The 26,540-nt window shown below is 57.8% G+C and overlaps 5 protein-coding genes across 5 annotated transcripts; all 5 read left to right on the top strand.

The window, feature by feature from the left end:
• Positions 1-229: 229 nt before the first annotated feature.
• LOC125918369 (mitochondrial import receptor subunit TOM40 homolog) lies at positions 230-2,421 on the top strand. The gene is made up of 4 exons (XM_049624370.1): positions 230-542; positions 677-753; positions 876-978; positions 1,955-2,421. The coding sequence occupies exons 1-4, from the start codon at positions 518-520 to the stop codon at positions 2,092-2,094; spliced, it is 345 nt and encodes a 114-aa protein (XP_049480327.1). The 5' UTR covers positions 230-517; the 3' UTR covers positions 2,095-2,421.
• A 1,958-nt stretch (positions 2,422-4,379) lies between these two features.
• Positions 4,380-6,976, top strand: APOE (apolipoprotein E). The gene is made up of 4 exons (XM_049624369.1): positions 4,380-4,478; positions 5,245-5,295; positions 5,762-5,948; positions 6,284-6,976. The coding sequence occupies exons 2-4, from the start codon at positions 5,253-5,255 to the stop codon at positions 6,966-6,968; spliced, it is 915 nt and encodes a 304-aa protein (XP_049480326.1). The 5' UTR covers positions 4,380-4,478; positions 5,245-5,252; the 3' UTR covers positions 6,969-6,976.
• A 3,695-nt stretch (positions 6,977-10,671) lies between these two features.
• On the top strand, positions 10,672-13,736 carry LOC125918366 (apolipoprotein C-I). The gene is made up of 4 exons (XM_049624367.1): positions 10,672-10,694; positions 10,814-10,891; positions 11,419-11,539; positions 13,541-13,736. Exons 2-4 carry the CDS (start codon positions 10,834-10,836, stop codon positions 13,596-13,598), a joined length of 237 nt encoding a protein of 78 aa, XP_049480324.1. The 5' UTR covers positions 10,672-10,694; positions 10,814-10,833; the 3' UTR covers positions 13,599-13,736.
• An 8,868-nt stretch (positions 13,737-22,604) lies between these two features.
• APOC4 (apolipoprotein C4) lies at positions 22,605-24,439 on the top strand. Its single transcript, XM_049624366.1, has 3 exons — positions 22,605-22,713; positions 23,841-23,970; positions 24,234-24,439. Exons 1-3 carry the CDS (start codon positions 22,638-22,640, stop codon positions 24,397-24,399), a joined length of 372 nt encoding a protein of 123 aa, XP_049480323.1. The 5' UTR covers positions 22,605-22,637; the 3' UTR covers positions 24,400-24,439.
• A 521-nt stretch (positions 24,440-24,960) lies between these two features.
• On the top strand, positions 24,961-26,518 carry APOC2 (apolipoprotein C2; the record flags this gene model as incomplete). The annotated part of the gene is made up of 3 exons (XM_049624368.1): positions 24,961-25,025; positions 26,064-26,148; positions 26,318-26,518. Coding segments are annotated over exons 2-3 (256 nt in total), but the record flags the coding sequence as incomplete, so codon positions are not given.
• Between the last annotated feature and the right edge of the window lie 22 nt (positions 26,519-26,540).

Below are 26,540 nucleotides of genomic sequence, written 5' to 3'. Positions count from 1 at the left end.
ACTCTGCCAGCAGGTGGTGGGGCTGGGATTTGAACCCAGGCTGTCTGGCCCCCAGAGGTGTGCTCTTACCAGCCCTACCCTCCTGCCTCTCCCAGCAGCATAGTGGTTCAGGACGCAGGCCTGGGAGGTAGAGGAGCCCAGATTCTGCCCCTCACATACCTTGTGACCACGGATCAGTGACTTACTTCCTTAGCCTCTGTGGTCTCCTCTGTAAATAGAGTGGCAGGTGAACGCCAGCCTCGTGGGGAGGTACAGACCTGATGAGGTCCCACGGGGCGCGGGAGGCCTGAGGGAAGGCCCTGCGCCTCCAGCAGGGGCGAACCTGGAAAGCTCCCTGGGGTGGGAGTCCGGCCTGGCACCTTGGCTGGGCGGAAGCTGACCACCAAGCCCAGGTGACCCCTCCCCCATCTCACCCGCAGGTATCCTCGTGGCCCACTACCTGCAGAGCATCACGCCGTGTCTGGCCCTGGGTGGAGAGCTGGTCTACCACCGGCGGCCCGGGGAGGAAGGCACGGTCATGTCTCTAGCTGGGAAATACACACGTGAGCCTGGGGCCCGAGGGCAGGGGTCAGGGCCGGGGGCCAGGGGCCCGGGTCTGAGGGAGGAGAGAGGAGACGGGCCTGCCTTCCAAGCCCCCTTGGTGGTCCGCCCCACCCTCCACCCTGCTGTCTTACAGTGAACAACTGGTTGGCGACAGTGACGTTGGGCCAGGCGGGCATGCACGCGACGTACTACCACAAAGCCAGCGACCAGGTGAGCTGGTCCAGGGACCGGCTGCGAGGGCGCACTTTGCAGGTGCGGGCTGCCAGGGGCCCGCGTGCCCGGGAGTCCGTCCCGGGAGGCTGACTGTCTGCGTGTTGCCCTGGCCCCTCCAGCTGCAGGTGGGTGTGGAGTTCGAGGCCAGCACAAGGATGCAGGACACCAGTGTCTCCTTCGGGTACCAGCTGGACCTGCCCAAGGCCAACCTCCTCTTCAAAGGTACAGGCCTCAGTTTCCATACTTGGAAAACAGGTGACAGGTGACTGGGCCCGGGGCGGGTGTGTAGGCCAAAAGAGTTGGTGGAGGGCAGCGTGCTGGCACTTTGGGGAGGGGGCAGGGGAGGGGGCCTCCAAATTCCCTGGAGACTCTTGTTAAGCTGGTGGAGACCTGAGCTTGGCACTCCTGGTCCTCTTCTGTTTTCTCACAAGCGGGAGGCGACTCGGAGTGCATCGGGGCCACCCCGCTCCTCTGACGTGAGTGGGGACAGGTTCCCTCAGGTGCACGGTCACAGCCCCGTCCAGAGCCTCCTCCCGGGCTGACTCTGGTCCTGACGCTAAGTCTTAAGTCTTTCCCCTCGGATCTCAGTGGTTCTCAGGTTGGCGGGATGTGAAGACCACCCCGCAAAGCCGCTTCCTTCAGCCCCGGGCAGGGCTTTTCCGAGGCCCAGGGGTTTATTTGCCTCTGAAGCCTACCTTCTGTGCCTGCCCCTTGACCCCTCTCTCTGCAGTCAGCCTGCTCTCCCAGGCCGGGCTTGCGTTCCCACTGCGCTGCCCTCCGCTCCTGTGAGATGAGCGACTGGCCCTTCGCACGGTGTGGGGATGGCCCCACGCGCTTGCACACGCGTAGGGCTCAGTCTCTCGTTCAGCAGATGTGAGCACCTGCTCTGAGGCCAGCCTTTGTGCCAGGGTGCTGGGGACAGAGCGGTGGCCGGGCACCGTCCTCCCAAGGCTCACGGTTGGGGGTGGGGCAGAGGGCTGCCCGGAGTGGCGGGGGGAGCGTGGGACAGGACGACTAAGCCAGTTGTTCCTGGGCTTGGAGAACTTGGGGTTCGAGAAGAGGTCTCCGGGTGGTGGGAACAGTGTGGGCAGAGATCTAGAAGCCGGCAGTCCGGCTGGTGGTATCTGAGGTGGCCTGGAGCGCGACTCTTTGGGGACAGGATGGGAAGTTGGCTCTCAACCCAGCCGTCTACCTGCAGGCTCCATGGACAGCAACTGGATTGTGGGCGCCACGCTGGAGAAGAAGCTCCCGCCCCTGCCCCTGACGTTGGCCCTCGGGGCCTTCCTGAATCACCGAAAGAACAAGTTCCAGTGCGGCTTTGGCCTCACCATCGGCTGAGCCCCTGCTGGCCCCCCCGCCTTCCACCCTTCCTCCTTCAGATCCCACCTCCCCCTCCCCCTGCCATGGAGGGGAGACCTGAGCCCTCCTACCCCTCCCTTCCCTCCCTCCTCGGGGGCCAGGGGGGCAGCGGAAAGGAGGGGACCCATCACCCCAGCAGCTGAGGGGAGATTCTAGAACCACGGGCGCTTCAGGATTCGGAGCACCAGAGGCAGGGTGCCCATGGGCCTGGAGTCCCAGGAGGGATTCCAGAATCGAGGGGCACGCCAGATTCTGAGCACCAGGGGCAGAGGTGGCCAGACAACCTCAGGGAGGTGTTGGGGCGTCCCAGTCCCCCAAAGGGCCCTGGGCCCGGCCCTGAGGGGGCAGCGAGAAGAGGAGCTTCCCCATCCCCTGTCAGTCTGCCCCCGCCCACTTCCCCACCCATCCCTCAGTATAAATCATGTTTATAAGTTATGGAAGAACCGGGACATTTTACAGAAAAAAAAAAAAAAAAGCCAACAAAAAATATACATGAAAAAAAGTGGAATAGGAGGCCTCTGTTTTCCTCCGTGTAGCCCCTCTTGCCCAGTCCGCCCAGACGGACCTTACAGTGGCCAGCAGGGGGCGCCGTGGAGGCTGGAAGCCAGCGGACGGCGAGGGAGCCCCCGCCTGGCCTGAGATCACACATCCTCCCCGTGACTTGTGTGACTTCTGCCGGCACATCACAGGCCTTCCCTCCCCGGGAGGGCTCGCTCTTGTGGTCACTCACCCCGGCTTGGCCTGGCTAGAGTGGCCACAGAAGACCATGCCTGCCAGCTGAAGCCACAGGGACGATGTGTCCGTGCAGGGATTGGGGCACAAGCTGGGACTCCGCGGGCCCTTCGGCTTCCAAAAGGGGCAGAGGATGGTCGGAAGGTCAGCGCTTTCAGAAGCCACGCCAGGATTCCAGCACCTCGAGAGACTTGAGAAGCAATCAGCTGTGCCTGAGGGGATGAAGGGCTTCTGGGCCTCTGGAGAGAGGCCGGAGTCTGGCTCTGGCCTGGGCAGAGTCGTCTCCAGCATAGGTGGGGAGGAGGTGAGGTGTCCGTTTAATTACCCAGGTCTCCAGTAAACTCCCACCCCACACCTCTCCAGACGGGAACTGAAACCCGCCACACCACACACGGGCTTTGGGGAGGGAGACGGTTGAGCAGAGATGACCCCTCGTTACCCAGAGAAGCCACCCACTAGTTCCCTGCCGGCGCCTTCTGAGGCCAAAGCAAACAGGCCTGGGCCCGGCTGGCACTGGGGTCACCTTCCTGGGACCAGGCTTTTGGCCTCCCCCGACCTCCTAGAACCCCGTGTTCCACACACTCTCCAGGGACCGGGAGGGAAACCCAGCCCCTTTACCCTGTGGCTTCATCCACGTCCACTCAGCTTGGGGTTCTCTGTGAAACAGGATTCAAGAACAGGCTGCTGGGAAGGTGACCGAGCTCGCTGTGGGTCACCGCGACGAGCCCTGCTGTGTACCAGGAACTCTCCGTATTTCATGCATGCCGTGGCTTGTTGCATCAACAGACGACGGCGTGGGTGCAACTATTTCCCCTGGTTTTGTGGACCAAGAAGTAGGATGTTCAGAGAGGCTAGATCATTGGGCCAAGGTCAGACAGCTGGCAGCTGAGCGCGGGTTGAAGCCCAGGCCTTTTAGTTCCAGAGTCTGCGGTCCTAACCGGCAGCACAAATTCTTCCAGGAGCGAGTAGAGCGGGTGTAGGCGCTCCTGGGATCTACGAAGTTCGCGTCAGGGAGAAGGGCTGGATATTCATTCTGCACATGGAGAAGGGGGCTCAGAGAAGTGCCCATCTGTGCCCCAGATCACAAAGAAGGAGCTAAGATTAAAACCCGGGTTTCCCCTCTAAGAGCCTAGGCCTTAGGCAGATGGATTACCCTGCCCCACCCCTCTCATCCCATCTCTGTCCAGCCCCCTCCCCTCAGAGCCCAGGAATCCAAGCCCCCAGTCTTTTCCCTGACCCAGGATTTCCGCCCGAGCCCCCTCCCCAAATGTTATTCATTCAACCGCAGAAAGAGACAAGGACAGGGGGTGGGTGCTCCGGGAAGATGCTGCTCTTTCCCCTTTCGTGCCTAGCCCCCCAGAATGGAGGAGGGTGCCTGAGTTACTGGGTAAGATGTCACCTCGCTTCTCGGGGGCCGGGCGTCACAGAGCCTCCAACCCCCACCTCCTTCCCCCTGCCGGCTGTGTGAAGGGGTGGGGGGGACAGCCCACCTCGTGACTGGGGGCTGGCCCAGCCGCCCTGGCCCTGGAGGAGTGGGCGGGGCAGGGGGAGCCTTATAATTGGACGAGTCTGGGATCCCTGAGTCCTAGTCAGCCCCAGCGGAGGCAAAGGAGGAGGTTTCCCAGGAGCCGGTGAGAAACAGTTGAGGGACCAGCTCAAGGCTTCTGTGAGGGATGGGCGGGGGCTAGGTGACTGTCCTACGCCAGGGTCAGGACCGAAGCAGGGGACGGATCGAGGGGAGGAGCGGGCCCCAGGGGCATTCCGTCTTGGCTGGAAGGGGGGGGGGGGGGGGGGGGGGAAGCTGGACCTGTAGGAAGACCCAGATGAGACATATCAGGAGCCCACGAATTGTCACTATCATCTGTTGAGCACCTACTCGGTGCCGCCTCAGATCTCCATTACTTGGAGGAGCAGGGGTGGGGGTGAGGGCGGGGCGGGAGGCAGGGGTGGCGGTCAGGTAGCTAGAGCGCTCATCGGAGGACTTGCAAGTGAGCATTAAATTAGCTAATAGGTGGGAAATGACGTTTAGATGTGAAGTTGGGGCTTAGAATGTGAAGGCAGGACGAGGAATGCGAAGTTGGAACTTACAAACCAGAGTTGGGGCTCGGTGGAACTCGGGGCAGGGTGACTGGAATTTGAACCCCGGGAGAGAGGGATGGAATTTGGGCGGCAGAGGCCGACCTGGGGACGGGGAGATAGGAGGAGACAATGAGGGAGCCAAATAGACAATGGAGGGGCCGCTTGGTAAATGTTTGTGGTCGGATTAGGCTGATGCAGATACGGGGCGGGGCGACGGCGAGACTTGGAAGGCCCGGAACGGGTGGGGCGGGGCTCTGGGTGGGAGGGGTCCCCACTGGCTGCTGATTGACATTGCTCACCCGTACTGACCAATCGCAGGCTGGAAGATGAAGGTTCTGTGGGCGGCACTGCTGGTCGCACTCCTGGCAGGTATGGGGGCGGGGCCTGCTCAGGGTTCCCCGCCTCCTTCCCCTCCCATCCTCACGTGCACCCCCCCCCCCTTGCCCTCCTTCCATCCCTGGGTCCCTCCTTCTGCGGGTCTGTCTCCCCCTTGAGGGGAGGCCTCTCACATCCACTGGCTCTGTGGACCTGTTTTACTCTCTCTGGGCCCCGGTTTCCCCGTCCTTAAAATGGGAGTTCTAACTGCTCCTAATGCGTTGTTGTCAAGCACCAGATTAGTGTCAGCCGTGACTAGTTTTATTCCCCATCACCACCACACGGCCCCGCGTGGAGCAGGGGCCGCTTGCCAGCCGGTCAAACGCACTGGGCATCCTTCCACCGGCTCCCAGTGCCCCGTAAAGCAGCCCCGCGTTCGTGGAGCACCTACTGGGTACCGGGTGCCGCGTGCCTGGAGGGGGCAGAGCCGCCTGACTGCCCGTGAACTTGCTCTGCGCAGGATGTCGGGCCGATGTGGAGCCGGAGCCGCAGCTGGAGCGGGAGCTGGAGCCGGAGGCCCCGTGGCAGGCCAGCCAGCCCTGGGAGCAGGCCCTGGGCCGCTTCCGGGATTACCTGCGCTGGGTGCAGACGCTGTCTGACCAGGTGCAGGAGGAGGTGCTCAACACCCAGGTCACCCAGGAACTGACGTGAGTGCCCCTGACGCTCCTGGTGGGCCGTTCCTTCTGGACCCCCCAAGCCTCCCCCCCACCCCGGTCCGGGTCTCTTTGTGTCCCTGTCGCCAACCCTTCGGCGTCTCTGCTCACGTCTTGCTTCCTCTTTCCTCTCGGGGCTCCTGGCGCTCTGTCCTTCTCAGCTCCTCCCGCCTCTGGCCGCCCCTCCGTCAGGCTAGCTCAGTCTCTCGCACCGCCTCCCTCTCCATCTCCGCTCCCGTGTGTCTCTGTCCCCATCTTGCCCCCCCCCCGCCCCCCACCTCGGTTTTCCTCCCTCCCCACGCACACGCTCCCGCCCTCTCGGCCCCCAGGGTGCTGATGGAGGAGACCATGAAGGAGGTGAAGGCCTACAGGGAGGAGCTGGAGGAGCAGCTGGGCCCCATGGCCTCGGAGACACAGGCCCGCGTGGCCAAGGAGCTGCAGGCGGCGCAGGCCCGGCTGGCCTCGGACATGGAGGACGTGCGCAACCGCCTGGCGCAGTACCGCAGCGAGGTGCAGGCCATGCTGGGCCAGAGCGCCGAGGAGCTGCGGGGGCGCCTCGCCTCGCACCTGCGCAAGCTGCGCAAGCGGCTGCTCCGCGACGCCGAGGACCTGCACAAGCGCCTGGCCGTGTACCGCGCCGGGGTGCGCGAGGGCGCCGAGCGCAGCGTCAGCTCCATCCGCGAGCGCTTCTGGCCGCTGGTGGAGCAGGCGCGCGCGCGCAACGCCAACGTGGCCGCCGTGGCCGCGCAGCCGCTGCGGGAGCGGGCCGAGGCCTTGGGCCAGCAGCTGCGCGGGCGGCTGGACGAGGTGCGCGAGCAGGTGGAGGAGATGCGGCTCAAGATGGAGGAGCAGGCCGACCAGATGCGCCAGCAGGCCGAGGCCTTCCAGGCCCGCCTCAAGAGCTGGTTCGAGCCCTTGGTGCAAGACATGCAGCGCCAGTGGGCCGGGCTGGTGGAGAAGTTGCAGGCGGCCGTGGGCACCAGCCCCACCACGGCGCCCGCGGAGAAACAGTGAGGGCCCCACTCCTGCCCCCCCCCCCCTCCCCCCCCCCCCCCCCGACTACAGGAGGCCCCGTCCCTGCCGCCCTCCTGGAAGGCCCCAGCTTAATAAAGATTCACCAAGCTCCACAGCAGCCGCTCGACCTCCGTGTGTCATTTCTCCCGGCTCCCGCCTCCGTTTCTCGCCCCGGCCACGCCGCTCTGCCCTGTCCCCTCTGCTCGTGTGTCTGCTTCTTTGTCTCTTCTCATCTCCGTGTTTGCTTCCTTCTGCCCCTTTCAGAGGCTCCCTTTTTCGCTGTCTCTGCTCAGCCCCGCTCGCTGTCTCTTCCGTACCTCTCTTTCCCTTCTGTCTCTGAGACATGGTTCTGGAACAGATCCCCCCTTCCCCGGGTTAAACCTTGCAGTCCCCTCTGACAAAGGGGGGAGGGGCAAGAAAAAAAGCCACCTTTCCGAGCCTGGCTTGCTCCGAAGCTTCATAGTACCTGCTTCCTGGAGTTGTGACCTCAAAGGCCCCGGGACCACTGCCATTATGATTGAGCCTTTACTGTTATCACGATCTCCTTTTTCTTTCTTTCTTTCTTTTTTTTTAATGTTTATTTATTTTTGAGAGAGAGAGAGCACGCGCACAAGCAGGGAAGGGGCAGAAAGAGAGAGAGGGAGACACAGAATCCAAAGCAGGCTACGGGCTCTGAGCTGTCAGCCCAGAGCCCCACGCAGGGCTCGAACCCACGAACTGCGATGCGAGATCATGACCTGAGCCGAAGTCAGACGCTCAACCGACTGAGCCACCCAGGTGCCCCTAGGATTTTTTTTTTAAACATTTATTTATTTTTGAGACAGAGACAGAGCACGAACGGGGGAGGGCCAGAGAGAGAGGGAGACACAGAATCTGAAACAGGCTCCAGGCTCTGAGCTGTCAGCACAGAGCCCGACGGGGGGGCTCGAACTCACGGACCGAGAGATCATGACCTGAGCCGAAGTCGGACGCTCAACCGACTGAGCCACCCAGGTGCCCCTAGGATTTTAAATAATCCCTAGACCCAGCGCAGGGCTCGAACTCACAAACCATGAAATGACCTGAGCCAAGATCAAGAATCAGACTCTTAATCCACTGTGCCCCGCAGGCACCCCTTAACTTTTTTTTTGTTTTAAGTTTATTTATTTGAGAGAGAGAGAGGGGGAAAGAGACAATCCCGAGCTGGCTCCGTGCTGACAGTGCAGACCCCGACGGGGGGCTCAATCTCACCATGGTGAGATCATGACCTGAGCCGAAATCAAAGAGTCAGACGCTCAACCTACTGAGCCACCCAGGCGCCCCTGTTGCTCCCCGGTTTCACCTAATTCTGCCTCCTGCCCTCTCCTGGCCTCCTGGCCTGTCCAGGCTGAGAAGCCTCATTCTTCTGGCTTCCTGTTTTCCTCCACCTCTATCTTTTATCTCTTCCTCCTCCAGTTTCTTCCCACCCCCCACCCCTGCCGCCTGTTTCTTGTTTCCCTTCTCCCTCCATCTGGGGTGTGTCCTCTCCACCATTCTGTCGTACTTGGGCCCCTCGTTCCCTCTGGGTCAGCAGGTCTCTTCATCTGAGCTGTGTGCCTGCCCCCTGCCCGCATCCGCCTCCCTTCTGTCCCCCGGCTGCGCTGCTGACTTCTCATCTATCTCAACAAGCTTACTGGGTGCCGGTCCCAGCTCGAGAGAGAAGGAAGCTGCCCATCCCGCCCACCCTCACGAGGGTCTGCCCTGCCCGGTAGAGTCCTGGAGTCCGCGGTGGGGAGCAGGTGGGAGTGGACACTCAGAGCAGTGAGGACTGGAGCCTGGAGCCCCTGCTGCTGGCGTTCTCTCCCCACCCCCTCAATTCCCAGACGAGGGGAGCAGGGTTCCCAGCCCAGGGGACAGGCCAGGACTTGAGCTTGGTAACTCCCGGGCCCAGCCTGCTGGTGCACACTCTTCGCTCCTGGCTTTTGCCAGCTGCCCCCAGCGCCCTTGGGGAGGCAGGCTCTCCTCCCCACCCCCCCAGATGACTCACCCCAGGCTTGGTGAGGAGGAGAGGGGTCAGTGGGCTCAGAGGCAGGGGACCTAGTCCCAGCCAAGCGTGCTGATTCACGGTATGCCCTGGAGCTGGGGCCAAGCCCTCTGAACCACAGATGTCAATGCGGGGGCTGGCATCAGCCATGTTCTTCCCCTCGAAGAGCTGAATCTTGAATTCTCATGGACGAAGAGAGCAGTCAGGTCTAGAGGTAGCACAGGGACTAAAGAAGTTTGGGGGAACAGAGGCTGGCAGGGGGTGCTGTGGGGGCGGAGGCTGATCCCCACAGAGATCCAGGGCGACACCCAGGAGTCCGGAAAGGGGAGGGACAAGGAAACACCCCGCCGCCCCCCTTAGCCCCTTGCTGAGCCATTGAATGTGCTTGGCTGTGCCTCGGTTTCCCCATCTGTAAACGGAAGGCCCTGAGCTGGGTTGAGGATGGGACTTGGAAAAGCAAAGCTGGTGTTCTGTTCCGGTGGGATGGGGAAGGAAGGGAAGCAGACCCTTGGGTGGATGTCTGGAGAATGCTAGGCTCACAGGGGAAGCAGATGTCTGGGGAGACAGCTGGGGGGCTGACAGGGACTGGAGGCACTGAGCCGGCCAGGGGGTTGTCGCAATCCTGCCAGGGTCATGTCTGTGCATCCCTTTCACAACCGTCCCCCCGCCACCCCCAAGCTGACACGTGGTTGTGGGGGCACAAGGCCAACCAACCTCGAGTCTGAGGCCAGGGCCGCCCTCCCCACAGCTGCCAGGGATCACTGGCGGTCAAAGGCAGCCAGGGGAAGGGGGTGGGGGAAACACTGGACTCCAGCCCTGAGGGACGGATGTGGTGGGAGGGGAGGCGAGGGGGGGAGTGCTTCGTGCCAGGAGGGGCCCGAGGGGGTGAGTCAGGGCAGATGGAGTGTTTACCAGGGGGCGGGGAGGGCTGGGGGGGGGGGGGGGGGGGTCGGCAGAGGGAAAGGAGGGGTCTGGGGGAATGGATGGAAGCACACACACTGGGATCCTTGAAGCTGAAGCTTTGCAGTTTAGACTGGCTGAAAAGACCCCCTCCCAGAAGAGATTGGGGGCTGTGGGACTAAGACCCCAGGACACATCCACGGAAGTCCGGGATGCTCCCGGATGCAGGGAGATGGGGGGGAGGGGGGGGGGGCTTGAGGGCTAGTCTGAAAGAAAGACTGCAGGTGGCATGGGAGCATGGGAGTAGGAATGTGGGGGCAGACTGGGTGACCCCAGTTGCTGGCGCTGAAGGGACTTGCTGAGAAGGGAGGGGCGGTGGCAGAGGAGGAGGCCTGGGGAGTTACAGCAAATGGAGTTACAGAGTGACTGAGTGACTGAGACAAGCCCTGAGGCCTGAAGAAAGGTGTTACCCCAGAAGAGAAACCCCAGAGGGAAGATGGCTTGGGGGGCGGGGGGTGGAGACTATAGGCAGTCCCCTGTTGTGGGGCTGAGATCCACCAACCGTCAGGGAGATTCGGAGGTGCAGGTGCTTAACAGCAAGAGGCGTTGTCCCTAAGGGGTGTGCCTAGGCCGCACCTGCCCCGCGGGCCACCAGCAGCCAGGGGCAGAAGAGGAAAAGGTAGGTGGGCACATGACGGGATAGGAGGCTGAAGGGGAGGGATTAAGCTTCCCCGCCCCCTCCGCCTCCCCCTCCCCAGCCCGATAAAGGCCTGGGCCGGGCCGGGACCTCCCATCCCCTCGTTGCTGTGGCTCCACGGATCCAGGTTGGTGCTCAGTGCCCGGGAGGGATGCCCTTCGAAGAGCACTACAAAGGGGGTGGAAGGAACTTCGGGGAGGGAGGAGGGGTGTCACCGATCACTCCCACCCCTGCTTCTGCTTCCAGAGCGCCCCTTCGGTCCAGCCATGAGGCTCATCCTGTGGCTCCCGGTTTTGGTGGTGGTTCTGTTGATGGTTATGGAAGGTAAAAGTGGGATAGGAGAATCTGGGAGTTTGAGATTCGGAAGCCCGAAGTTGGACACGGGCCTGGGGCCCAAACTTAGAGGTCCCTTGGGAGCGCAGCGGCCCGTTCGGTGCCCTGGTTTTCCTATGTCTCACCGACACCCCCACACCCGACCCCTGCAAAGATGGGTGAGGGCTCTCTGAGGGGCGGTCAGGCGTCGGGCAAGTCTGTCCGGGAAGCCCTAGCAACCGATGATGTATGCGCTCGCCCCTCCACGATTGGTTGTCCCGCGTTTACAGTCTGGAAAGGGGCGGGGGAGGAGGCTGTGCTGAGAGTAAGCGAATACCCAGCCAGCAGCTTGAGCTCCATCTGGTCGCGTTAGTACCCGCCCCCCCCCCCCCCCCGCACCCCACTCCGTTCCTTCCGATTCTAGCACCACGACCTCCAAGAATCACTTTCAAGTACAGTAGCTCCTCTCTCATCTCTGGTATCCCATCCTAAGGGCTCCCAATACTGAAATTTTTGTACCCCTGCCTATCTCTGGACAGGTCCAGCCCCGGCCCAGGGGGCCCCAGATGTCGCCAGCACCTTCAGGAACATCCCCAATTCGCTGAAGGAGTTTGGTAACAACCTGAAGGACACCTTCGAGAGCATTCCTGAGGCGACCCGGTTAGGAATCTTCCCAGGGCTTGGGAGGGCTGGGTCTGTCGATTAGCAGAGTGGGGAAACTGAGGCTTGGAGCGGCTGACAGCTTCCCTCGTGGTCACAGCTGGCTCACAGAGTGCTCAGATGTGGGGGGACAGGTTGCCGACTCCCATCTAGACCACACTGTAGAAATGGTGCTGCGTGGTGGTGTTAAGACCAAGCTTGAGGGGCGCCTGGGTGGCGCAGTCGGTTGGGCGTCCGACTTCAACCAGGTCACTATCTCGCGGTCCGTGAGTTCGAGCCCCGCGTCAGGCTCTGGGCTGATGGCTCGGAGCCTGGAGCCTGTTTCCGATTCTGTGTCTCCCTCTCTCTCTGCCCCTCCCCCGTTCATGCTCTGTCTCTCTCTGTCCCAAAAATAAATAAAAAACGTTGAAAAAAAAATTAAAAAAAAAAAAAAAAAAGACCAAGCTTGGGAATCAGTCGGACCTGGGTCCACAGGCCAGCCAAGACACTACTCTCAGTGTGATCTCGGGAGTAGATCTTGAGCCTTTTTCCAAGAATTTAAAATGGAGGGGATTTGCGTAGTGCGTGGCACATTGTAAATGCTCAATACACCGTTTAACCAACACTGACTCCATCCGGTGACTTAGAGAATCATTCATTCAGGAACAAATAGTTATTGGGCTAAGTGTCCAGGACTGTTCCAATGTGGGGAATAATCGTGGTGAATAAGATAAAGTCCCAGCCCACAGGGAACAGACTGTAAAACCAGTGAATTTCCAGGAGATTAGCCCAAACAGAGCTAAGCACCGAGATGACATCAAACAGGGTAGGCTTACAGACAACCAGAGACTGGGGAGGGGCTTTTGTAGATTTGGTTATTGGGTCCCCCCTTTTTTTTTTAATTTTTTAATGTTTTTTAATTTATTTTTGAGACAGAGACAGAGCACGAGCAGGGGAGGGGCAGAGAGAGAAGGAGACACAGAATCTGAAGCAGGCTCCAGGCTCCAAGCTGTCAGCACAGAGCCCGATGTGGGGCTCGAACCCACAGACTGTGAGATCATGACCTGAGCCAAAGTCAGACCCGAACTGACTGAGCCACCCAGGCGCCCCTATTGGGTCCCCTTTGAAGTGGAGACACTTTATTTTTTTAAGTAAGCGCGATGCCCAACATGGGGCTTGAACTCATGACCCCGAGATCAGGAAATCAAGAGTCGAATGCTCCACTGACTGGAGCCAGCCAGGTGCTCCTTTTTCAGATCTCCATGTAAAGTCTTAGTGCTAGGGCGCCTGGGTGGCTCAGTCGGTTGAGTGTCCCACATCAGCTCAGGCCATGACCTCACGGTTGGTGAGTTCAAGCCCCGCGGCGGACCCTGGGCTCACAGCTCAGATCCTGGATCCTGCTTCAGGCTCTGTCTCTTTGCCTCTCCCCTACTCAACTTTTGTTTCTTTCTCTCAAATATAAATAAACATTAAAAAAAAAAAAAAAGTAAAGTGTTACCGCTTCATGGGGCACTTGGCTGTCTTACTTAAAAAAAAAAAAAAAAAAGAGAGAGATCTGAATGATTAGGAAAATCCAGCCAGGCCTAGAAACATGGGAACAATGTTCCCCTGTGACTACAAAGGCCCTGAGCCAGGAAGACACGTACATAATCAAGGAGAGACTGGCATTCCAGGCAAGGGGAACATCCTGGGCAAAGATAAGGAGGCTCTGAAGAGTGTCCTTGAATAAGTAAGGAGAAGAAAGCTAGGAAAGAGTGTGCTCCGTAGCAAGAGACAGCAAGCCTTGACAGCTAGGCCAGGGTGAAGCGTTCTGACTTCAAAGGGCTCTGATCCATCTGGAAAACTGAAACCCCGACCTTGGGCCACCCACCCCAAGGCTCTGCCCAGTCTCACAGATGTGGGAGCTATGCTGTTTCTTTGGGGGAAGGAGGAGATAGGGAGTCAGGTAAGGGGCAGGATTGGGGCTTCCTGAGGGGAGAAGAAACACAATGACCTCTCTTGCTCTCCCTCTCTCCCCTACAGGAAATTGATGACCTCCTTTGCTGAGAGGCTCAAAAATTTCAGAATTCCCCTGCTCTGAATACCAAGAGAGCTGCCTCTGTCCTCTGGGCTGTGCCCCAGGAGGGGGCTCCGAAATTTCCCATACCCCGGCTCTCGGCAGGAGGACTTTGTGATGTCCATATAGACCCCCACCCTCCAATAAAAATACCGTAGAGAATTCTGAGTGCTTCCTTGCTGGGAGGCAGAAGGCTATGGGACAGGGTAGGGGTTGCGCCTTTTGGGGAGAGAGGCTAGGATTCACATGTATGGAGCAATTCTCTACTTGTCCTGTGCTGAGGACTTTGAACTTCACGATCCCAAAAGAATCCTCATGAGTACCTTGGGGATCTGGGCCCTGTTAATTCCATGAGGGCATTGAAACCCAGAGGGGTGGGCGCCTGGGTGGCTCAGTCGGTTAAGCGTCCGACTGCGGCTCTGGTCATGATCTCATGGTTTGTGAGTTCGAGCCCCCAATCCTGCTATCTGCTGTCGGCACAGAGCCTGTTCAGATTTTCTGTCCCCCCTCTCTCTCTGCCCCTCCTCCGCTTGTGCTCGCTCTCTCTCTCTCTCTTTCTCTCTCTCAAAAATAAATAAACATTAGGAAAAAAAAAAGTTATGAAGCGCAGAGAGGTGAAGTCACTTGTCAGGAAGGTGAGAGCTGGGTTGGACCCCAACCTGAGGCTACTGCTCTGCCATAGTCTTCCCTGACTGGGCTGCCCAAAACGAGGGACCCCAGGTTGGTTCATCACCATGCACACAAGAGGTGTTTATTACACTTAAAATGGGAAATAGAGAGGGATGTGGAAGGGAGCAAGGGGAGGACATAGGCTAGAGCCCTGAAAAAGATCAACACAATCCACACCCTCCAAGGAAACTTTGATGCCCCCTCCTCCAGGAAGCCCTCCTTAACCCCCACGCTGGATCAAGCATCTCCATCCCAGTCCTGCCCACTCTGGGTCATCACTGTCTGGTGATGGGTCTGTCTCCCCTGCTGGACTGTATGCCCCATCACTGCTGTCCCCAGGCATAGTTCAGCACAGGACTGGGCCTGGTACATGGGTTCCATAATACTTGGTGGCATAATTATTCTCAATCTGGAAAAAAAAAAAAAAAAAAAACCTAAACAAGAAAAAACTGAGGCACAGAAGTCTAAAGTCAATTATGTGATGTTACACAGCCACAAATGGGTAGAGCTGGGATTTGAATGTCGCCTGGGGGGTGGGGGGCAGTCCCAGGACCACATTCTTACTTCACTTTCCCTGTTCCTGAGTCACCCTGCCAGACTCACCGGCTACAACCACACCCACACCCACTCACACACACACACACACACACACACACACACCTGGCACCCACTCACTCACACACACACACACACACACACACCTGGCTGTGGGCCCTATTTGCTCATCCCCAGCATATTAAAGCACACCCACATCCCTCTCCAGGCTGAGCTGTCAGCACAGAGCCCGACGCGGGGCTGGAACCCACAAACCGCGAGATCATGACCTGAGCCGAAGCCGGACACTCAACCTACTGAGCCACCCAGGCGCCCCGGAGCCAATTTATTTTTTAAGCATTTTCCTGAAAACCGCCACCCCACCCCATCCCCAACCCCCAACCCCCAATCCCTGCCCCCCACCCCCCCAGAGCTCTCAGGTTAGAAAGGCACAGGGACAGAGAAGACGGACAGCAAGCAGTTCATGGAGTGAGTGGCCCCTCCGCTTTTGAAGAGAGGCTCAGACTCAGGGGCAATTAGATGACAGCCACCAAAGACAGCAGTCTGCTTCCGGTCACCTGGCCGAAAGCAGAAGATTGGAAAATGCCAGGTGCCGGTGAGGATATGGGTACCAAGAAGAAGCACATTCTTGGGGCGCCCGGGTGGCTCAGTCGCTTAAGAGTCTGATTCGGCTCAGGTCATGATCTCACAGTTCGTGAGTTTCAGCCCCGCGTCGGGCTCTGTGCAGACAGCTCAGAGCCTGGTGCCTGCTTCGGATTCTGTGTCTCCCTCTCTCTCTGCCCCTCCCCCGCTTGAGCTCTGTTTCTCTCTCTCTCTCTCTCTCTCTCTCTCTCAAAAATAAATAAACATTAAAAAATAAAAAAATTTAAAAAACCCAGCACACTCTCTTCAGGAGTGTGGACTGGATCACTCTTATGAAGAGCATCCTGGAAGTTTCTAGTGACGTTAAGTATTTGGGTGCCCCGCGTCCCAGCGGTCCCCAATCTGGCACCGTGCGGGGACCAGAGAAACATCTGGGAAGATGGATGAGGACGTTCACTACAGAAGCAGCCTAGCAGTCCATCACCTGCGGTGGGGGGGGGGGGGTGAAAAAATAAAACGTGGAACCCCATGCAGCCACAGAAAGAACCAGCTAGATGTTCAGGAAACCGTTTGGAGAGATGTAACAGTATAGCGCTGAGTGGAAAAGAAACAGAACATGCATAGGGTGGTGTCATTGACGTAAAATTCGAACACACACACGTGGAACGGCCTTGTGTGTTTGACCTCTTTTATGTCTGAGGACAACTCCAAGCACGTCCGGGGATGCTCATGGAGGATGGAGGACAGGACAGAGGATGGAGAACAAAGGTGGGAGATAGGGGCGCCTGGCTGGCTCAGTATGTGAAACTTGTGACTCTTGATCTCAAGGTTGTGAGTTCAAGCCCCATACTGGGTATAAAGATGACTTAAAAATAAAATCTAAAAAAAAAAAAAAAAAAAAAAAGTGGGGGGGGGGGGGCGCCCAAGTGGCTCAGTCAGTCAACAGTCTGACTTTGGCTCAGATCATAATCTTGCAGTCAGTGAGTTCAAGCCCCACGTCGGGCTCTGTGCTGATAGCTCGGAGCCTGGAGCCTGCTTCCGATTCTGTGTCTCCCTCTCTCTCTCTCTCTCTCTCTCTGCTCCTCAGCTGCTCATGCTGTCTCTCTCAAAGTAAATAAACATTAAAAAAAATTTTTTAGGGGCACTTGGGTGGGTCAGTCAGTTGGGCATCCGACTTCGGCTCAGGTCGCGATCTCACAATTCATGAGTTCGAGCCCCGCGTCGGGCTCTGTGCTGACAGTTCGGAGCCTGGAGCCTGCTTCGGAGTCTGTGTCTCCTTCTCTCTCTGCCCCTCCCCTGCTCATGCACTCTCTCTCTCAGAAATAAACATTTGAACATTTTTTCCCCACCTTTTTTTTTTTTAAAGGTGGGAAACACATATAACCCTCTGTACTTAATGCACCATTTCCCCCTGCCCTAATCAGCCCTCCAAGCTCCTTATACTCTCTTCCCACTCAGAAGCCAGAGGGATCCTGTTAGAACACAAGTCACATCACACCCTTCCTCCACTCAGAACCCTCTCACCACCCTCAGAGGAAAACTCAAAAGATCTTATGAGAGTCTGTCAGCCTTTCACTACCTGGCCAGGTCACCCCTACGGCTTTTTCCCCTCCCTTGTGTGCAACTTCTCAGCCTCATCCAACACACTGAGCAGGCTCCTACCCCAGGGCCTTTGCACTTGCTGCCCACCCTGCCTGGAACGTTCTTCCCGCAGATGTCCAGCTATCTGCCTGGCTCACTCCTCTTCTTCTTCAGGTGTCTGTTCAACAGCCGTGTCCCCGTTGTGGTCCCCCCAGACTGCTCTCCCACCGCCCTGCTACCTCCTTATCTGCCTGTCTTTCCAGTATTTGCCACCCTCTAATATATGTCTCTTTGGTTACTTGTTTACTGCCTGTGTCTCCCACTGCTGGAAGTCAAGTTCACAGAGGCGGTCTTGTCTCCTGCAGTGCCTCCCGAGTGCCCAGGACAGTACCTGGAGCACAGTGAGAGCCCCAACAATGCTTCTCCTTCTCCTTCTCCTTCTTCTTTTTACTTTATTTATTTTGAGAGAGAGAACAGGGGATGGGCCAAGAGAGGGGAAGAGACAGAATTCCAAGCAGGCTCTGTGCTGTCAGTGCAGAACCTGACATGGGGCTCAAACTCATGAACCATGAGATCATGACCTGGGCCGAAACCAAGAGCCAGACGCTTAACAGACTGAGCCACCCAGGCGCCCTTCATTCATTCTAATTTTAAGATTTTCTTTTTACCTTTTATTTTTTTTCACGAGGGAAGGACCCGGAGCAGGCTCTGTGCTGACAGCAGAGAGCCCGATGCGGGGCTTGAACTCACCAACCGCAAGAACGTGACCTGAGCAGAAACGGGCCGCTCAACTGATTGAAGCCACTCAGGCGCCCCTCTTGTTACACTTTGTATTTAGAGCCAATATGTTTGTTCTCAGGTTTACAAACTTAACCTTCAGGACCTCAGAGAGCAAATAGCCCTGATCACACCAAAACAAAAAACAAACAACAAGAACAACAAAAAACACCCAGAGAGCCCCAAGCATGTGTGTAGGAGCATTCACACTCCACACTCCGGGGGGGGGGGGGGGGCGGTGGCGGGGGGGGGGGGCGGAGGTGGCCCACCCAGCGGGCAGGGCAAGGATGGGGGACTCCAGTGGGCACCTGGCTTGGGGTAGCTAGTCCGGGAGGGCTCCCTGGAGGAGGCGACACAGCACCTGCAACCCAGAAGACAATCCGGAAGTAGCGAGAACCGGGGAACAGCGTGAGAAGCCGCACAACTTTCGTCCCCATGTATGTTCGCCAGGAGCCACGTGAATGAAAAACTGGGTCCAAAAGCGAATGAGCAGGGCCATTTTGGAGAACAGTTTGGCGGTTCCTCAAAGCGTGCAACAGAGCTCCCGGGGATCCCATTACTGGGCGTCTATCCACCCAGGGGAACCGCACACAGGTTCACGCAAAAACGTACGCGCGGATGGTCACGGCAGTGGTGTTTCCACTGGAACACCCCAAATGCCCACCAACTGAGAAACGGATAAGCAAATCCACATGGCGTGTGTAGATGTGTATCCGTGCGGTGAATATTATTCTGCCAGAAAAAGGAAGGAAGCGCTGTCACACACCACGCAAAAGACCACGTAGTGTACGTAGTGTACGTTTCCCTTCCCAGGATGCCCGCGATAGGGAAACCCACAGAAACAGAAGTTCCGTCATCAGTCGTTGCCCCCTGCTGGGCCGGGGGGGAGGGGGGCGGGAGAAGGCAATGGAAGTGACCCTAATGGGCTAATGGGAATGGAAGTTTCCTTTCGGGGTGATGAAAATGTTCTGGAATCGGAGGGCGGTGATGGTTGCACAACTCGGCAAACGTACTAGAAAACATCGAATCGCACCCTTGAAGAGGGCGAGTTTTACGGTTTGCGAATATCCCCCCGTTTTTAAAAATTAACGAAAGGAGAATTTCCCGGACGGAAGGCAGAAAGAAGAGATAGCGGAGAGGGGACGTTTCAACCTCTTTTCTGCCCCGGGCTTCCCTGCCAGAACCCAGAACCCGGAGGCACAGAGGAAGGAGGTGAGCACTTAGGAGTGCTGGAAGGGAGGCGGGTTAGGGGATTGAGGAGGGAGGGGATGGGGTCTGGACTGGGGGAGAGTGATTTTGGGGTCTGGGGGTCTCTTGGACACGTTACTGCAGGCTCAGAGGTGCCCTCTGCCCTGTGGGCTCACGGGGCCTGACACTCCCAAACCCGCTCCCTCTTGTGACCTCGGTCTCTGCGCCCATCACCCCACTCCCAGTTGTTATTGAGCTGACTCTGAGGTCCGCCCTGAACGACCTTCAGCCTGTTCCTGTCCCCAGGATGGACAAACATTGCAAACAGCAAACAGCCCACACTGACCTTGGACCTGGGGCAGGGGTCAGAGACCTCCCCCAGACCCATCCTGCTGCCAGCCCTGCTCCAACCACCCTCTTGGCCTCCGGGACTCAGGTGGGGGAGGTGCGTCAGGGCATGTCCTGGCTTGGCTAGATCTGAGAGAGCCGGGTTCAAATGCACCCCTTGCTGTTCGAGGAGCCATTGGTAAGTGGACTCCCCTCCCACGCCCCCAAGCCTCAGTTTCCTCATCTGTAAAATGGGAACGATAGAGGTGCCCACCTCAGAGCTCTGTTGTGTTACATCAACGAGTTAAGGTGCCAAAGCCCTGCTGTGGCCCCTGGTGCCTAGCGTGTGCTCAGAAAAACACAGGCTTAATCAACAGCCACTGACCTTGACCGAGCACCTCTGGTGCCTCTCGTGGTAATTTACATAAACGGTCTCCTCTACTCTCTGGGATAGGTAGTCCATGATTCCCAGTCGTGGATGAAGCAACCGGCCCAGAGAGGTTAAGCAACTCGCACCGGGTCACACAGCAGGGAGGATGAGGAGCAAGGCTCTGAACCCCCACCCCATGCTTCTTGTAACACAAGACATGGTGAGTTTTTCTTTTTTCCTTTTTTCTCATGGTCAAATACCTCACATACAATTTACCATTTTAGCCATTTTAGGGGTACATTAAGTTGCACCCTCCATCCCTGGAACTTTCTCAACATCCCAAACAGAAATTCAAGGAGGTGTGTGTGTGTGTTTTAATGTTTATTTCTGTATTTATTTTGAGAGAGAGAGAGCACAAGTCAGGGAGGAGGAGGGGAGAGAGAGAGAGAGAGAGAGAGAGAGAGAGAGAGAGAGAGAATCCCCAGCAGGCTCCGCACTGTCAGCAGCACAGAGCCCCAGGTGGGGCTCGAACCCGCGAGCTGTGAGATCACGACCTGAGCGGAACTGGGGAGTCGGACCGAGCCGCCCACGCGCCCGTCCCGGAGGTTTTATTTTGTGATTCTGTTAGTGAGGAACTGCTGGGCACATTCGTTGTGCACCTGCTGCGTGCCAGAGCCCGTTCTGCTGGAAGCCGCTGGGTCAGGACCAAGCTGTACAGTGTCGCCCCTTATCTGTGGGGGATGCACTCCAAGACCCCCAGTGGACACTTGAAACCACAGACAGTGAGTGCCAAGCCCTAGATACACTGATTTTTCCTATCGGGGCACCCCTATGGTGCAGTTTAACTTTTAAAATCAGACAGTAAGAGATGAACAACAACACTAATGATAAAGAAAAACAATTACAGGGGCGCCTGGGTGGCTCAGTCGGTCGAGCGTCGGACTTCGGCTCAGGTCACGATCTCACGGTTCGTGGGTTCGAGCCCCCTGTCGGGCTCTGGGCTGACAGCTCAGAGCCTGGAGCCTGCTTCGGGTTCTGGGTCTCCCCCTCTCTCTGCCCCTCCCCTGCTCATGCTCTGTCTCTCTCTGTCTCAAAAATAAATAGAAAAATTAAAAAAAAGAAAGAAAAAGAAAAGAAAAACAAATAATACACCGTAATAAAAGTTATGTGAGCGTGGTCTCTCTCTCCCCCATATCTTATCGTACTGCGCTCACCCTTCTTGTGATGATGTGAGAGGATAGGATGTCCACGTGATGAGATGAAGTGATGGCAATGACATAGACACTGTGACACAGTATTAGGTGATTATTGACCTGCTGGCACATTGTCAGGTCATCTGCTTCCAAACCTTAGTTGACCTTGGGTCACTGACAGTGTGCATAAAGGTGAGGCGGGGGTGGGGTGGGGGTGGGCTACTGTCTACTTGTTCGGGTTGTGGCCAAGCGGTGGGGGGGGGGTGGTTGTCAGATTCACCGCATAAAAATATAGCCTCCCCGGGGGCGTCTGGGTAGCTCAGTCAGTTAAGCAACCAACTCCTGGTTTCGGCTCAGGTCACGATCTTGCAGTTCGTGAGATCGAGCCCCACATCGGGCTTTGTGATGATAGAGCAGAGCCTGTGGGATTCTCTCTCTCTCTCTCTCTCTCTCTCCCTCTCTCTGCCACTCCCCTGCATACATGCTCTCTCCCTCTCCCTCTCAAAATAAATAAACCTTAAAAAAATGTTTTAAAAAAAGGACAGGCTCCTGGTTAGATTTGAATTTCAGATAAGTAACAAATAATTTCTAGTATAATTCCCCAATATTGCATGGGACATACTTATATCAAAAGAATAACTTATTGGGGCGCCTGGGTGGCGCAGTCGGTTAAGCGTCCGACTTCAGCCAGGTCACGATCTCACGGTCCGTGAGTTCGAGCCCCGCGTCAGGTTCTGGGCTGATGGCTCGGAGCCTGGAGCCTGTTTCCGATTCTGTGTCTCCCTCTCTCTCTGCCCCTCCCCCGTTCATGCTTTGTCTCTCTCTGTCTCAAAAATAAATAAAAAACGTTGAAAAAAAAAATTATAAAAAAAAAAAAAAGAATAACTTATTATTTATCTGAATTCACATGGGCATCCTATATTTTACTCGGCAACCCTGGACCAAAGAATCCAGTCCATGGCCCCCTGGCCAGGCTGTGTGCCCTGAGTTATGGCTGGGTCCTCCGAGAGATAAAGGCTCATTTCCTTTCTTCGTTCCTTCCTTTCTCTCTCCTCCTTCTCTCTCTTCTTTCTTTCTTTCTATGTCTTCTTTCCTTCTCTCTTTCCTTTCTGTCTTTCTTTCTTACTTTTGCTCATTTTCTTTCTGCCTAGTATTGGGCCTGAACCTGACATTGACAACCTCCTACTATGTGCACCTGGAACTTTCTCTCACAGAGCCTCACGCAGCCTTCACACGGACTCTAGGAGGCAGGCGCTTCTTACCATCCCCATTTTACAGATGAAAACAGTGAGGCCCAGAGAAGATCTGGGAATTGCCCAGATCATACGGGGAGAGTGTGTCTGGCCTAGAGCCCAGTGCCCAAGGGTCTTCAATATGAAAGAAGTAATCATAAACAGCCATGGTCCGTGAGCACCTCCGTTGCCGGGCTCCTTGTTAAGACCTCTCCTTGCAGCATTTCATTCCATTAAAGCCCTGCCTGGAGTATGGACTGTGGGCCCATTTTTCAGAGCAGGAAACTGAGGCCAGAAAGAGGGGCCAGCTCATGAGGTGGAGCCAGGATTTGAACACCAGTCAGCGTCAGAGGCCAAAGAGCCGGCTGTCTTCCCCGGTCAGGCCAAAGTGCTGGGAGGGGAGGAAGGAGGGAGGCCAGCAGGGGCGGGTGAGGCCTCTGCTTGTCACTGTCACCTGGGCCCCTCTCTCTGAAGTCCCTGCCAAGGGGCGTGGGGAGGCAGCCAGGGGAGGGCTCTGCTCTGCGTAGTCTCCCCCTCCCCCAGCCTGGAGAGCTGAGCGCAGAGGAACAGAGGAGCAGAGCCCCCAGAAATGTTGGTTCCTGGACGCAGGCCCCAGGCCCTGCCCTCCCTCTGCTTCTGCATTCTGGTCTTGGCCTGTGTCGTGGGTGAGGAAGGAAGGGATGGGCGGGCGCGGGGACCCTGCAGTCGTGCAAGGTGTGAGTGTGACGGTCCGGACGGCACGCAGGTTTGTAGACGCGCGCGCGGGCCTGGAGCTCGCGGGCTTTGTCGTACGCACGCAGATGTGTGTGCGTGTCCGGGCGAACGTGTCCACGGGGGCCGTGCGCGAGGGGTGTCCTTGGGGCTGGTACAAACGACAGTGGGAAATGTGTGTGTGTGCACGTGTGTCTTTACGGGGTATTTATGCCAAGGATTTGAGCGCGTGGACGCTGTGAGGGTGTCTGTAGGCGCTGGCATGCGAGCGTGCCTCGGCTTTGCACGCGCATTTAAAATGGTAACACTTAACGTAGTGCCTCCAATGTGCAAGGGGCCATTCCTAGTGCCTTATGCGTGTTCGGTGTTAGCGCCAAGTCCTCCCAGGAATCCTGGCCTTATCCCATTCTGCAGAAGGGGAAACTGAGTTTTGAAGATGTGCACCGTTGGCTTGAGCACACTGCTGGGCCCATGGGTGCCTCTGCGCATGCGTGCGCCTGTGCGCCCCGTGTGACGCCTGGGATCTGTAGGTGAGGCTTCGCCCGGGGGGCGTGATCGCCGCGCAGGGAGGTGTGTGCAAGGACGTAAAGTGCCCTCCGAGGCACGACCCCGGCCCCGGGGAGGAACGCACGACGCAGCCCTGCCAACCTCCTTCCCTAGGGCTGGAAAGTCTTCTGAGCTCTCCCTCCACTGCACGCGGAGGTGGTTAGGACAGCGTGGCGGGGGGCGGGGGGGGGGGGGTCACAGGAGAACCGAGGGGGCAGCAAGATCGGGCAGTAAAGGAGGCCTCGAGAGGGGGACAGGAGTCAAAGAGGTGGGGCTGCAAACCGAGGGGGGAAAGCCACAGGCAGACAGAGGGGTGACAGGAGGGGCCGTGGGCACGGAGGGGGACAAGGAATCGGACGGATGGCTCAAAGGGGGACAAGTGATCAAAGGGACAGAAAAGGTGAAGACCAGGAGTGATGTCAAGGGGTCCCCCTTGGGCCACCGGGAGCGATAGTGACGGCGAGCATGGAGGGGAAGGGAGGAGGAAGGATTCTTGGGTCCCAGCCCACCCATGTTACCCTCCGGTCCCACCTAGCATGCCAGCAAGAAGTGCCTGCAGCAACCCCGAGTTTGCCGCCGGAGCTGGTGGATAGTCCTTGGAGCCTGATGAAGGACAAGGTGAAGACATTGGTGACCAGGACCAGAGAGAAGTGGCGGTGGTTCTGGTGAGTGTGTGCAGCAGGGCTTGGGGGCTGGATTCCTGGGCCTGAGGGAGGAGGGGCTGGGGGCCTGGACTCCTGGGTCTGAGGGGGGGCGAGGCTGAGAGTCTAGACCCCTGGGTCAGCGGGAGAACCCGGGTCAGAGAGGGGAAGAGGGCAGGGCCCGCACTCTTGGGCTCTGAGTGGGGTAAGGCCCGAGGGAGGGGGGATGAAGGGGGCGGAAGTCTTGGGAGTTGCCGGGGTCTCACGGTTTTGTCCCTCCTCTGCAGGGGACCCGAGGCCTTCCAGGGCTTTGTGCAGGCCTACTATGAAGACCACCTGAAGCATCTGAGGCTCCGCACCCAGGCCTGGCTCCGCAGCTCCAGGGACAGCCTCCTGAACAAGGCCCACAGCCTGTGCCCCCAGCTTCTGTGCAGGGACGGAGACAAGAATTAAGGTGTTTACAGCCTCCACAATAAAGAAATGCTTCTCTGTGTCCCTGTCTTAATCCGTCCCCAGCGTGACCACCCCCAGCAGTTAACGAGTAGAGGAAGGGACACCTGGCAAGGGAGGGACAGTGAGGGGGGCCCCGAGGGCAAAGAGTCGGGGGGGATGATCCCTTCCCCCAGCCCTGAGACCCACCACTGTGGGAATGTGGGGGGGCAGGAGACATCGGGCAACTCAGTTTGGGATGGAAGGTGAAGGCTGGAGTGCAGGCGGGGTCAGGAGGTCCCCACAGAGACCCCTATGCCTTTGCTTCCTATGTGGGGGAAACCCCAGACCCCTTTTCTGGTCGAACCCCAAGGACCCCCAACCTCTCCACAGCACCCACCTGGCCCCCTGTATCTCCCGGGAGAGAACCTTGCGGGGGGTGGGGGGGGGGGGGCTCCCTCTGGCTTGACCTCGGGGATGATGTCACTGCCCTCTCTGCCCCACCCCACCCCCTCAGCGGTCCTGTTGGCTAGGACTTTGGCCTAGGGGACAAGGTGGGGGTGGTGGCTGTGGAGGGGAGGTGGGTCCCAAGAGCTATAAAGACCTTCTCTGCACGCGTGGAGTCGGTGAGGACAGCCTGCCAGAGTCGGGTAAGAGAGGGCCCGAAATGGAAAAATGGAAAAGGGGAAGGGTCAGCGGGGAGGGGGCCGAGGTGATTAAATCAGAAACCGCAAGAGTCACGACATTCGTTGGATTCCTCCGTTGGGATCACGGAATTTAGAATCCTAGACTGTTTCCCCCTGCTGATGTCCCTCGGGGTCTGACCTCCACCTTATCTCCAAATCGCAAATGACAACAGGGCCTGGGAACCGTGTGCCTCAGAGCCGAGAGCCTCTGTCATAGGGTTGGGGTGAAGACAGATGGAATTTCATGTAGAACAGGGCCCCAGGGCATCCAAAACATACTCATCCAGTGGTGGGTTCTTTTTTTTATTAAAAAAAAAAAAATTGTTTTACATTTTTTTAAATGTTTATTTATTTTCGCGAGAAAGAGACAGAGTGTGCAGGGGGGAGGGACGGGGGGGGGTGGAACACAGAATCCGAAGCAGGTTCCAGGCTCCGAGCTGTCAGCACAGAGCCCGACACGGGGCTCCAACTCGAGATCATGACCTAGGTCGAAGTCGGACGCCCAACGGACGGACAGAGCCACCTAGGCACCCCCAGTGGTGGGTTCTTAACTGAGCCTGGGACCCTGCAGACTGGGTCTCGGCATAAATGTCACCCTCTGCTGAGGCTTTCCCAGGCTCTGTGACACACCCTCCCCCCTCCAGAGTACTCCCCACCATACGACCCGCCGGTGTATTTTACTCAGTTAATATTGTCGATCGTGTATCTCTCTCACAATGGCTTCGTAGACAGGCAGGGCTGTTGCTGTGTTCACAGCTGGGCCCCAGAACTGTGTTCGGTACACAGTAGGTGCTTCCTGAGTGAATGAGGGGATGTTAGAATTAAGGTGTTAAGATCAGGAGCAGAATCATAAAATGTTAGACGATGAGCCCCAAGCCAATGCATTAGCACCCGGAACTCAGCTGGGGAGGTGGAGGGGCAGGGAAGCCAGCCTCTCCCCCTGGAGTTTCCGGGGGGGGGGGGACCCTAGGACTAGACGTCACCAGGGACCCTGTCCCACAGCCTCCTCAGTGTTCCAGGTCTTCTGACGCCATGGGCACCCGATGCCTCCTGGTTCTGCTTCTTGTCCTTCTGGTATTGAAATGCGGTGAGTGTGGTCGGCAGGGGGCGGAGGGTGTGTGAGGGGGATGGGATGACCCCCCAAGCATCTTCCCAGCCCAGTTCTCGCCTGGCCCTACCCCTGTCCCCCTCCTTCCCTGCCTCATTCTCCCCTGCTGCTGGTTCCTCAGCTCTCCTAAGACACCCTCCCTCTGCAGAGGTCCAGGGGGACGACATGGCCCGGCAAGATGAAGCCACGGGCCCCACCCTGCTGTCCCAGATGCAGGAATCACTCTACGGCTACTGGGGCTCGGCCAAAGCAGCCGCCCAGGACCTATACGAGAAGACATATCTGACCGCTATGGATGAGAAAATCAGGTATCCACAAGCCACGCCCCCCCCCCCCAGGGGAACCAGGAGTCTGGGCCCCGAGCTCTGTCG

This window comes from Panthera uncia, unplaced genomic scaffold (genome assembly GCF_023721935.1).
Source record: "Panthera uncia isolate 11264 unplaced genomic scaffold, Puncia_PCG_1.0 HiC_scaffold_713, whole genome shotgun sequence".
Taxonomy (NCBI): Eukaryota; Metazoa; Chordata; class Mammalia; order Carnivora; family Felidae; genus Panthera; species Panthera uncia.
The sequence above is the reverse complement of the archived record's forward strand: the minus strand, read 5'-3'. Positions and strand labels throughout refer to the sequence as shown.

Bases quoted from the DNA above. Each gene is read 5' to 3' on its own strand.
- LOC125918369 (XM_049624370.1), top strand. From the start codon at position 518: ATGTCTCTAGCTGGGAAATACACAC. The intron at 754-875 runs GTGAGCTGGTCC...TGGCCCCTCCAG, and splicing joins ACCACAAAGCCAGCGACCAG to CTGCAGGTGGGTGTGGAGTT. The intron at 979-1,954 runs GTACAGGCCTCA...GTCTACCTGCAG, and splicing joins GGCCAACCTCCTCTTCAAAG to GCTCCATGGACAGCAACTGG.
- APOE (XM_049624369.1), top strand. From the start codon at position 5,253: ATGAAGGTTCTGTGGGCGGCACTGCTGGTCGCACTCCTGGCAG. The intron at 5,296-5,761 runs GTATGGGGGCGG...TGCTCTGCGCAG, and splicing joins GCTGGTCGCACTCCTGGCAG to GATGTCGGGCCGATGTGGAG. The intron at 5,949-6,283 runs GTGAGTGCCCCT...CTCGGCCCCCAG, and splicing joins CAGGTCACCCAGGAACTGAC to GGTGCTGATGGAGGAGACCA.
- LOC125918366 (XM_049624367.1), top strand. From the start codon at position 10,834: ATGAGGCTCATCCTGTGGCTCCCGGTTTTGGTGGTGGTTCTGTTGATG. The intron at 10,892-11,418 runs GTAAAAGTGGGA...ATCTCTGGACAG, and splicing joins TCTGTTGATGGTTATGGAAG to GTCCAGCCCCGGCCCAGGGG. The intron at 11,540-13,540 runs GTTAGGAATCTT...TCTCCCCTACAG, and splicing joins AGCATTCCTGAGGCGACCCG to GAAATTGATGACCTCCTTTG.
- APOC4 (XM_049624366.1), top strand. From the start codon at position 22,638: ATGTTGGTTCCTGGACGCAGGCCCCAGGCCCTGCCCTCCCTCTGCTTC. The intron at 22,714-23,840 runs GTGAGGAAGGAA...GGTCCCACCTAG, and splicing joins GGTCTTGGCCTGTGTCGTGG to CATGCCAGCAAGAAGTGCCT. The intron at 23,971-24,233 runs GTGAGTGTGTGC...CCTCCTCTGCAG, and splicing joins GAGAAGTGGCGGTGGTTCTG to GGGACCCGAGGCCTTCCAGG.